Source organism: Anser cygnoides, chromosome 4 (assembly GCF_040182565.1).
Source record: "Anser cygnoides isolate HZ-2024a breed goose chromosome 4, Taihu_goose_T2T_genome, whole genome shotgun sequence".
Lineage (NCBI taxonomy): Eukaryota > Metazoa > Chordata > Aves > Anseriformes > Anatidae > Anser > Anser cygnoides.
In genome coordinates, this window is record NC_089876.1 from 71,650,706 (window position 1) to 71,662,748 (window position 12,043).

At 40.1% G+C, this 12,043-nt stretch overlaps 1 protein-coding gene across 25 annotated transcripts in view; it reads left to right on the top strand.

Annotated features, from left to right (window-relative positions):
• BMPR1B (bone morphogenetic protein receptor type 1B) overlaps window positions 1-12,043 on the top strand; it is a 254,525-nt gene that overhangs the window by 218,547 nt on the left and 23,935 nt on the right. For 20 of the 25 annotated variants that reach the window (XM_048049459.2, XM_048049469.2, XM_048049464.2 and 17 more), the window contains one exon: window positions 3,140-3,299. In XM_048049459.2, coding sequence (XP_047905416.1) covers window positions 3,140-3,299 — 160 coding nt within the window. The remainder of the gene's footprint in view (window positions 1-3,139; window positions 3,300-12,043) is intronic. The other 5 variants (XM_066996391.1, XM_066996386.1, XM_066996387.1 and 2 more) reach the window with 1 other exon arrangement.

Below are 12,043 nucleotides of genomic sequence, written 5' to 3' on the forward strand. Positions count from 1 at the left end.
AGCCAGGTCTGCATGAACTGGATGCGTTTGTTACAGCATGGCAGCAACAGCAAGAGCAGTAGGCTGTTAGCCATCCCAGCTGTGTGTTTCACACCTGAAATCAGGAAGAACTTGTTTCCAGACTCTGGAAAGCTCTTGTCATGATGGGATTCTTCCTACAAGTTACAGTTCTTGGAAGGGACTGCTGAAAATCTTTCTGCTCTGAAGTCAAGCAGACGTAAGTTTCAGTGGGGGTCTCTTGAATTCTAACTGAGCAGGAGGAAATTTCCTAAGTGGTCCTGAGTCACCTGTTGGGTGAGACATCTGAATTTCAGAGACAAGAGCCCATCTCTTTAGCTATGACTCAAGAATTTAAGGAAAGGAACAACAAGATAAAGCGAGAAAGATTTTTCTTTATAGATGAAAAAGGGCCTGAGAGTATCCTACTCGTACCTCTTTTAATTATATTTGATTTCATGCATTAGACACTGAACTGCAATGATTTTCCACTAGTTTTGACCTGGGCATGAGCAGGAAACAAAATCTTAGGCTACATCCCCTATTTCAATCTCTTGGAAGTGTAAGTATGAATACCAACCAGCCTAAATCATACTAAGTTTTCCTCAAACCAAATTATATCTCTCAACAGCCACCTGTGGTTTTGACAGTACTTCAGATTTCAGATTATAGTTCAGCAGCTCCCACCTGCCTCATTTTACCCAGGGATACAAACAGGTCTAGAGATGTAAGCTGCTGTTTACAGCAAGTTCTGCAGGAGCTGTTCTTGATCCTATCCCTAATGAGCGATGGGCACAAACTGCAATGGGGCACAACTCTTATTTATTGAAAGAGGTAACAAACAACTAAATGCCCTCCTTATAATACATACAACTGTAGGTTAAACTTAACTTTTTTTTTTTTAATATTTCAAAGTGCTGAAGCTTTTCTTTTTTTTAATGCTAGGTGTAAAACGCTTTCATTTTTGCATTCTTCCTTTGTTGAATAAAGACCCTGCTGAAATTGTAGATACCGTGTTGAAGAAGTGCTTACACAGGGCACAGGATTTCACTCAGTTGCCTCGTGAGCTAGAAGGTCATTGTGTTGCTTTATGAGCTTGAAATTTGAAAATTCTTGACAGGAATATTAATAATTGAATATTCCCTATCCAGTAGTAAGAAAGTAAATCTGATTGAAAGAACTTATTTAATCTCCAATCCTGTGACCCAGGGAGCAAACATCTCTTGATACTAATTTGCTGTATACAAGCTGCATTTTAAATTTTTATGTTGTGAGAAACAAACAGTGCATTTTCCCTTAAACACCTGCTGCATCTTAAGTTACAGCTATGAGCAAATAAATATGCAATGCATCTTGAGTGAACTAAACCACTGAGTTCTAATTTTGTCAAGATTTTAAAAGTATATTCAACAGCCACTTGTGTCATGAATGCAATTAATATCTTGATGCTGGGTACAAGAGTTAAAAGCCCATACTTTGTGTATGCTTCATAATGAGTTTTCTGGTTTGACTTTCTGAAGACGTGAACTAATCAAAACCTCAAATTGGTTTCAATGGGATGTATAGGTACTGAACAAATCTAAAGACCAAGCCATATGAGTTTTGTATTTCACAGATGTTATAATCTGGTATGGTGAATGATTGTATTTCACGTGCATTGCCCTAATACTAATATGCAAGGAGTGCATGATCTTCAGAAAGCTAACATTTGTCTGAATACTATGTCTTTAAGTATAAAGCCCCACTTTCCTCGGAGCTAAGAAGTTTCAGCTTTTCCCCCAGTTTGCTAGGGACAGTTCACATGAAGAAAACTAGAGCACACCTGCCAGTTGTTGCCAGTGCCTTTCTTATGCAAGGCTTTCCTGCCAGAGCTGGCAGAAGACAGTAGGACATGAAGCTGGGAGGTAACATGCATGCACACCCAGAAGCATAGGCTAGGCTTCCTTAGTCCTCCTAAGGGCATGGGCTTCTTGATCAGCCCTGCTCATTCTCCAGTCTCTGCTTCAGTGCCTTTCAGCTTGTTCTCAGTAGTTGCTTTCCATCTAAGCCCTGAAATAGATGCTTGTTCCCATCACCTCTGCCTGTTTGTCTACCCCATCTCTCCCTAGGGAGCTGAAGAGGATAGAGTTTTCTGTCAGCTCCACAATATATCAGTTCCGGTGATGGAGATATGAGGAGGATTTTAATTAGAGCCAAATGGTATTGTACAATAATGCCAATTGTTTCTGAAAACTTAACAGTAAATGAAGAATTTCAAGCCTGCTCTTCAACTACTCTGTTGGAGACAGTGTTCATAAGGGAGCCTTTAGTAAGAATTCTTACAGGGAAGCAAGAAGAAAGTGAGAAACTGCCAGTTGAAGCTTTTCATGCTGATCTCATTTTGTCTTTGAGACTTAAAATATTCACAAGCACCAAAAGCTGATATTTGAGTAGAACTGGGGCAGGGGGAAGAGCAAGTCACTTAAACAGCTCCTAGCCCCTCACCAGCATCTCTAGCTCTACTGCACCAGGTCCATGTTTCAGTACTCTGATATTTTCAGGAGTAATCACCTCCATGGATTTCAGCATTTTTCATTCTAGGACATGTTCTTGCATTTGACTTGGTTTATAGATTTTTAAAGAATATGAACTGTTTTTCCTTGTCTTTCAAGTAGTGCTTGTACAACTCAGTGACAAAGTGCTGTTGAACTTGAAAAAACATCACTTTCTGTTAAGTCTTTGCTAAATTGCATGTCCCTGTTCTGCTCTGCCTTGAGTACTGTAAATCCCGCTGTTTTAGTTTCAATGAGTGTAGATGTGTGCCAAGTATAGAGACAGAGAAAGTGCAAAGGTGTAATCAAGGATCTGACCTATGTAGTGCAATAGGAGAAAAGCCACACTCCAGTCTGAAAAGCACACCATCTCTCTGCAATGCTGCCAGCAGCAGAAATTGAATATCAGCACCTTTGATCTAAGGTCACTGAGGCCCAGTAAACCTCACACACCACAGTGACTATTTGAGTCGTCTAGAGAAAACTGTTCTGTAGTGAATTCCTGGTTCAAATAGCTTTCTCAAATTTTGATGGGTAGGAATACTTTAAACCATTCATTCCAAGTCTTGAAATCATGCCTTGAATTTTTTCTCTTCCCCCTTAATTTCTAGCCAGTTTTCTGGACAACATGCCCTTGAGAAGCTCCAGCAAGTTGAGCATGGAAAGCAGAAAAGAAGATGGTGAGAGCACAGCACCTGCCCCTCCACCAAAGAAGCTGTCTTGTCAGTGCCATCACCATTGTCCAGAGGACTCTGTCAACAGCACCTGCAGGTTTGTGAAACATATGTGGTTGTAAAACCTGGGAAAACTTGTTTGTGGTAGTTCTGCAGTCCCAAGTTGGATATTATGGTTCTTGTTTGAACAAATGAGTTGTTTATACCTGTCTAAAAGTTAGATTTTTTTTTTTAACCTAGATGCTAACTACACATCTATATTTTAGTGTTAGGGTATTCACATCTTCCAAGTTTTGGATACTTGTATTAATTCTTTGCATATGAAAGGTAGAAGCTGGTCTTTAAGAGGTACATGCAGTTAATGAGATGGGACTTAATGGAGATACATTGATGCATCTGTAAATGCTTATAAATTTATAATCACTCTTCATGAAGCACCATTTATTATAAGAAACCGGCTCTTGATAGGCTTTTTATAACAGCTGAAAGGTCTCTTGTAGGCCCTCAAGCCTTTGTTTTTTCTTGCTTCCAACGCAGAATAAAGGTCCTCTCTTCTGAGGTGAAATGTTAAGTATTTTCTTATAATAGCTGTATACTCTTCTGTTTGGTTTTATGCAGCAGTGTTTGGTTAGAGTAATAGAGACTTTCATTTGGGTTGGAGTCTGCTTCCCCACGGGTCAGAAGTCAGACTTTCCTGCCTCCCTGGGAGAGGCATGTCCAGCTGTGCAGTCCTGTCACTCTTGAAGGGTCAGCTCCATATTATACTGACACTGCCTGCACCAGGAGAAGAAACCAAGAATATCTGCAGTTGGAGCATGCTGCTCTTTCCCACCCCCAAATAGGGTGCTCCTGCAGCACATGCACTATTGCTGCTGAATGAGGGTAGTTGTCTACATGCATCTCATGCCAAATCAGGTGTTACTGTTTGCCTTTGAAGCAAGGTAGGGATGAGCACTTGATCTGTTTCAACTTTTTAATCTGCTTACTTAAAACAAGTAAAATATGAGATATTCACCATCTGCTATCGTCTAGTAGAGTTGAGGGTCTGCAAGAAGCATCAGAGCAGGCCACAGGACAAGCCAATTGGGTATGCAGTTATATCTGAGGTGAGACAGTCTAACACTGTCAGTATTGGCTAGCTCTTCACAGCAGCATGTTGAGATAGATGGAGAAATGCCTGAGGTTGCTGAAGACTACATTGCTGTTGGGTTTTTGAGTGTTTTGTAGCCTTAGCTCTGCTCAGCCTCCATTTTCACACTGAAGTATATCAAAGTTCTTGTTGATAGCCATAAATACTACTTCCCTCTTTCTACCCTCTTCCTTCAAACCCATGCTCAATCTAAACATTGGACCTAACTGCTTTCACATGGCAGTCCGTTTAAAGAGTTGTAAAAACCCTCTGAGATACCAATTTGCAGATCCCCTGCAGTGTGAATCAGCTGTTTCCTGTTCCTGCCCAGCCAGAGCCACTGCTTTCACACATGCTATCTTACATGTAGTAAACAGCGAAGATGCAGATGACTTAACTCCATGAACTGGAAAGCACAAGAGGATCCATGCTAAGGAACCCATTGAACAAGGTTTATACTTCAGCTGGGCAGGCCTGAGATTGCACATTGTTTCACAGACAGCACTTACATTATTATTATTTTTTTAATGTCAGCCAAAAGACACATTTCATCCAAACCTACTCCTTTATCCTATCCTGTGCTGTCACCTGAATGCTGCCCACCTTGCCCAACAAGCTGTGGTGTAATTGGTGAAAAGTTTAGAGAAATACAAGCCTAAAATTTTTAATTAATTGAAATTAAATACTTTCATGGTTTACCAGCAATACTCCTTTTCGGAATAGTAAAAATTGCTGTGGCTCCCCATACCTTGGGGTGAGAGCTATAGCAGGGTCAAAGGAAAATAGGCGCAGCATCCCTTGTTTTTCTTACATCTCCTTAACCTCTAGTCTAATATTTTACTTCTTCAATTCCCTATTATTTAGATGGAATTAAGGGTGAAAAATGTAAAGGGAACTTGTATTGAGGAGGGAGTTTTACATCTAACATTAGGAAAGTAATTTTTAGGTATCTGGTTAGCTGCTTGGGTTGAGACCAGCTTTCAAAAGATTTGACCAAGTCCGCCCAGATAAGCGGGGATTATTAGTTTCCCCTGTGTCGGGGATCATTATATTAGTCAGTCTGTAACTTTCCTGTTAGCCTGAATCACTATTGGCACAGTTTGAAAGCACTCAGGAATTCTCATTTAACATCACTATAAAGGCAACTTCACCATATTGAAGTTCAAGTAGTATTGATTGTGCTGTTTGTCTGAAGAATAAGTGAACTGTTCAGATTAAAAGTTATTGCATTAATTATCTTCCTCCCTCAGATGTAGTCACTAAAAGCTTTCTACATTTCACAAAAAATCAAATCCTCTCAGCATCGCTGTCAATCTGTTAAGACTTGAGCTGCACTTGGGTCTACAGGTCTCTCAGCTGCCTGAGCTCAGCAAAGCATCACGCTGTCCTTGCTGAAGCTCCCACTAAAGCAGGGAAGGTTTGTGTGCCCAGGAGCAAGGGGGAGCTCCTAGAGTTCAATGGGAGGGCATTTCCAGGTGTGCTTTAATTAAACTTCTCAGAATAAGAGGTATCCCTATCACAGTCACTGTTAGACAATTTCTTATTAGAAGCAGTCTGCCATCCCATCTGAAGGTTTTAGTCTGGGACCACAAATATTTATCTGTCAGGTTATAGAAGCTGACTGTAGCAGCAGTGTCTTGAGAGTTTATATAAAAATGAGGCCATCTGGTGGCCATTTGAAATCCTTTCTATAACTGTTTTTAGAAGTTTAAAGTCAATATCCTTGAGCCACAAGTGTATCAGATCCTTGAACAGCCTGCTGTGTTCCTGCATAGAATTCTGCTCTCTTTGTACTTCTACAGCTTAAGTGCAATAATACTTTAGGAAGCCATCAATAACACCACAGCTTCAAATTCATATTATTTTCTATACAAACAGCAAATCAGTATCTTGTTTGAAGAATATGCTTTAAGGTGAGATAGTCCACAAGCACACCAAGTTCTAGAAGACCCATTACAGGGATAGTTCACCAAGAAGAGGGCTGGTGGCAGGGAGCAGTAAGGGGGCTGCTCTGCCTGGCGGACCAAGCCATGAGCAGAGGGTGATGCTAGGGCTAGCCATGCCCTCACCCACCATTACTCTTTCCCCAAGGGTACCTGAACGCAGCAGATGGCTTGGGGTCCCTTGATGGCCATAGCAAGTGGTCAGCCAGCTCCAGGCAGGAACAGCAGTAGACAGGGCTAGAGATGGGCATTCTTGTACTATATAGCTTGGACCTGAGCTTAAATAGAGCTCCTGGGCATGGGCAGGGGGTGGGGGGAGTCCCAAGTGGGGCCACTCAGGGTAATTAAAGCTCATTAGTGCACTCAGGGCCCTGATTATTAAAATTTTTGTAGAGTTCGCAGTCCTCTGTTTGAAGGGTATGTTAACCTGCTGCAGTGTGTTGAAACTTTATTCTTCTTTGAGAACATCTGTACAATTCATAAAAGGCTTTCAATAAAGACACTCAAAGCTGCTTTGAAGACAACCAGGGCCTCGTTTTACTGTTCCATTTCAAGTTTTGCATGTACAAAATGAGCACATGCGCAGTTGTGTCTAATCATAATTAATTGCATATTTTTAAAAGTAGTGTTAGATTTAATTGGTTATGACTGTAATGGGTTTGCAATAAAGACAGAGGCTGATTAGGTACCTAGTTGTATTCTTTTTCCGTTCACAAATAAATGCTGACAGTTTTAGAGATCAGGCTGACAGGGTTTAATTTCTTATGGTTTCTGCCCAACTGTGTATTGAGGTAGCTTTGGTTATCTAATGCAATAAAATAATTAAGCTGCTTTTCCAGCATTACCAGAGATGATAATTCACCTGACTGATTTTATTTTCGTTCTCATTTTCTCCAGATGATGGGATTGAATTTTCATTGTAATTTGGTGTGTAGAGGTATGAAGATTTCAATAGTGGGCCAAAAACTGAGTTCAAGCCCTCTTTCTTTTACTCGGCTTTAATTTTTAGGGTAAAGTTGTACCCTTTCTAATAAAGGAACCATGATGAGATGATGCCTTTCAATTTTATTCCATTTAACTTTATTTTTTAATGTAAGCCTTTATATAGGGCTGCATAGGAGGCAGTTAAGCCCACTTTGATGGTTAAAAATAAAAAACAAAAGTCAACGAATTCTTGTAAGCTCCACACTTTCCTCTGACAGGGCCATATGTCTTATACGTGACTCAGCAGGTGACTTCTCCCCAAGTGCTTAAACTTGAAGGCCAAATCTCCATCCCACGCTTTCCAGCCGTGCTGCAGAAATTACTTGTTTTTAGTTTTGCTCAGGGGTTGCCCATACAGGTTTTTAATATATACCTTATGCTAAATAGTAATACAAGTCCAGCCTCCCTGTACTGAGACCTGTTGTATTATTCTCCAATATATATTTTTTTTTACCATGTGGGACTACTTTGGTGTTATTCTGCTGGAATACCTAAGACTTCCCTTGAGTATCACATTTACTTGAACCAAGAAAACATTCCAAAATAGCATATATCCATGTTAAGGCTGCCCTAGCATTAAAAAAGAAGCTAAGTCATACAAATTCAACCACAATGTAGACAAAAAGAATTGGGCTGTGTTTAAATGTTGGGAGGCAAAAGAAAGAAATAAAAAGAAAAGGGAAAAGTAATAGAGGAAAATGAGTAGCTTTATTTTGAATGTTTCCTTCTTAATAGTTGTCACATCTACTGAAATGGATTTTGCGCATAAACCAAAGGTGCTGGCGAACTTACAGAGGCACCCATGCTTGGTGCTACTGACACACCCCAAGTTATGCTGCCAGTTCTGTAGACCTGTCAAGTCTCATATACTCATCACGAAGCCTGGAAAGCTTCCTGAGCTGTCAACCTCTTAGTAGGTTGGCATTGTGGCTTGTGTTCTGCATTGTGACCCTGCATGTCAAGGAAAACAGCTTGATCTGAATTGTGATTTAGTAGGGCAATGCAAGACACATCCACTGGGCTGGGCTGGGCCTCAGTCCTGGGAGAATAGTATGGGCAGGTAGTTTAGAGATATATTGACTGATAGACCTACATGAGATATAGTATATATGAAAAGATGCTCTGCTGGGATGTGTTGGGTACACTCTGTTCTCTGTCTGTAGCATCATAGGGTCATCACTGAACACCATTACAATGAACTTTATTGTAGTGGCTTCGGTGTGATGCCAAAAGGTGCCACGCATGGCAGAGCGTGGTAGGACAGGCAGCACCATCTTGAAGACTACTGGGGCCAGAAACTTCGTCCTGCTCTAAGCCAGCTTCTTTGCTTTGTTACATCTGCATGTCTCTCCTTGCCTTCAGAGTAGCTGTGCAAACACGTGAAGGTGCATCTGGCTCGACAACTGTGCAATGCTCTTCTCACTTGGTTTCATGTTACTTCCCTGATGCACAGCCACTAGCTGTATTATTTTTTTCCTGGCAAATTAGCCTGTATTGAACACATTTACAAGGGCTCTTTGTTTTCTGGACAGTATCCAGAGACAATGTTTTGATAAATTTGGCTTTCATTGTCTTCCTTAAGTGAAGGATGTGACAAAACATGTGAATTAGGTGCAGATTAGGAGTCAGACAGTTTTTGAATTAGGTTATTTCAGCCGACCTTTACAGAAGTATATGAACTTCCCAGTTTCTGGAGAAAAAATAATTTAACATTTTTTAATCATCTTTTAAAAACAATGCAGAAATTTGTCCTGTTGTTTTGGATGGAAATGAAAAGACAGTGTAATTCTTTCTGATATCAAAACCAGGAACATAAAGAGGAAGGGTGGACAAAAATAACAACACCCATATGGACTCAATTGCAAATAAAATTAAAGATAAGGAATCTTTTCATCAGGTTATTTAACCCATCTGCTTGCTATAGGCACTGAATGAAGGAACAATGTTGTTTTTCCAAGCTATATATTGCCATACCTGGCTGTGTCACACATACAGAGAGCAGGACAGGAAATCGTCAGCAGTCAAGTTTTGGTAGCTAAGGTATTGCATCTTCTGTGAGAAATGGCTGTTGGCCAGTAAGGACATCTGCATGAGCAGCTGCGGAGCTGTTGGCCTCTGTTCCTCTCTTCTAACATTTAGTAAAGGTCTAAGTTAAGATCGCTTCTTTCATTTGGGTAATCTGTAATTGTAGCAGCACCTTCTACATCAGTGTCTGCCAGTGTTTCTGTTATAAGCTCCCTCTATTTTCCTGGCATGTGTCTTGGCTGTAAAAATTCACTCTTGGCTGTAAAAATTGGCTCTTGGCAAATATGTGACATACCAAATCTGTGCTTATTAGTGATCACATCCAACATGTATTTAATCGCTCTCCTGCATCATACCCCAATAAGATAATGCTGTGGTGGAGGAGGATAGCGGATGTGTACCTGGATGTATTCAATAACCTCAGGTTGAATTCCTTCTTTACTCAGCAATCACAGATTCTCAGTCAAATTTCACAAAATTCAGATTACACAGTGTAAGAAAATAATAATTCTGCATGGGGAAAAAAAAAAAAAGCTAGGAAGTAGAGAATAGATTTTTATTATTGCTTTGTACATGTCAGCCATGCACCTATGTTTCTGTTTGTGCTGTCACCAAAATAAACATAAAATTAGAGATGATACAGACTTAGCAGAATTATTTCTAACTTGTTAGAATAGTAAACCCACTTTCATTTCTACCACGGGCAAGTATGAGGTAAGGCAGTCAATAAAACAGCAGGGGTGCTCTGTGCACTCTCCATGCAGTGTGTAGTTCGTTTGACAGCCTATGAAGCAGAAGAGCTTGGGGTGGGAAGGCAGGTAAGAGAGACTTCTTTCTTTTCAGAAAAGTCACCTCTACCTCTTGCTCAAATGAGAAATCTTCAATAAAATAAAGAATTCTCATGTTGCATGAACACTTTTTATTTTTTTGTTCTTAGAGGTAGAAACAACTTGTACCAATATTTATTCTGCTCAGCATTGCTATTTTAATTGTCTCATGCTGTCTGTCATTACTCTATTGTTGTCTGTAAAGAATGTGGTTTATCCTTATTGTTGGAGCTGTATAACTTTTCCATTTTGCTCTATCCAATCTAATTTTGTTTGTCTTTTTAAATCTGGAGTAAAATTGTCAGAGGGACTAAAGTGCTTGAGGATCCTAATTCCAATTTTCTGAAATGAGCTAAGTATCAGAGTCCCCTGGCAAGGAAGAAAAAGTGAAATAAAACTGCTGACTTTCCCACTTCTTTTTTCAAACAATTTGACTTTTTCTTCCACCGCTTTCTTTCGGTGAACTGAACATTTTATTTATTTATTTATTTATTTTGCTGTGGACTGCTAGCTGTGGAGTTCATTTTTGTGTTTCACTTGATTGCAATTTATTGTTTTGTTGCTCTGTCCCCTGGGTTAAACTTACTCATTACTTTGAATCAAAGGCACCATGCAAACAAATAAAATCTAATCTAATCTAATCTAATATTCTACTCTAATGGATTCCTTACAGTCTCTCTTCTTGGCAATCCTATCATTCCTATCTTAAGCTTCAGCAATGAAATCAAGGTGGCTGTTGCCCAGAAGGGTTGCTGTCTCCTTTGCCTTGCTCGTATGCACAGTGTCGGAGAAAGGTAGAAGTCCTCACTCGCTTCTCTGAGAAAGCAATTTGTAACGTACAGCTGGTTACTTTTCAAATCCAGAAGTCAATAACCAGTGATAAATTATGATTTGAAGTAATAAGCTTACTGTGGCTAGACCCTGCACCACTAATATAAAAATACGCCACAGCAAATGTTTGACATGATCCTTTCCAGCATATGTCTATCTGTAGCTAATACTTACAAATTGTGTTTATCTGTCCAAAGTGTAACAGCTCCTCTCGATTCCTACATCTTCACTGCCTTTTCTGTTGCTGCTCTGTAAGACTGCCCTTTCCTTCTTGCAAGGAGCAAATCACCTGAAATTTTGCTGTGCTTAAATTTTCTAATCCTTTTTTCTTTTTATTTCCTTTTTTTAACTGAGTTTGTTTCTTCTCCTCGGAAAAATACTCACTGAGCATAATAGCCGGTCTTCTTTTCCTGGGAAAACAAGGGAGTAATTTATTTTTATGTGACTTAAATGCCTTGGATTAAAGAGTTCTTTTTTTATTATTATTATTATTTTTGGATCCTCTTCCTGCAAATCAGTCAATTTGTGTTTCTCGCACACGTTACATACCTTCCCCCCCCCCCCACCCCCCAAGTGCTTAGAAATTAATGTATAGCAACCTCAGTAAAATGCAGCCCCCCTTTCCTGCCCTCCTCTTGCTTTCCATAGCATGGAGGCATTTGACCTTCATAAAGGAAGGACATTTATCACCAGCACCATCTAGCCATCTGTTAGTATACTTGTCCTTTGTGGTGCATGGTCATGTAAACAGGAGCATTATGGATCACTTCAGGCTTATAACCCAAGTAAACAGTTATGAAGGGTGTTGATGATAACTCAAGGACTCATACACACGAGTGTTGCAGTCTGTAGTATGGCTAAAACAGGAATCACAAATCACTCTTAATAATATTTTATGCTGAGTAACTCAAAAATGTTTCTCTCTCCAGGTCCCTGCCTTGCCTTGCTCCCACGCACAGGGCAGACCTGCGAGCACTGACACTCGTGTTTATGCAGGTCTCCAAAGCCTTCATACTCTAATGGCTGCAGGCATTTACAGAGAATTAAGATGTTTGTTAACGGGGTTTGTAGCTGTGAAATGTTGGAAAGGTAAGTATGTTGG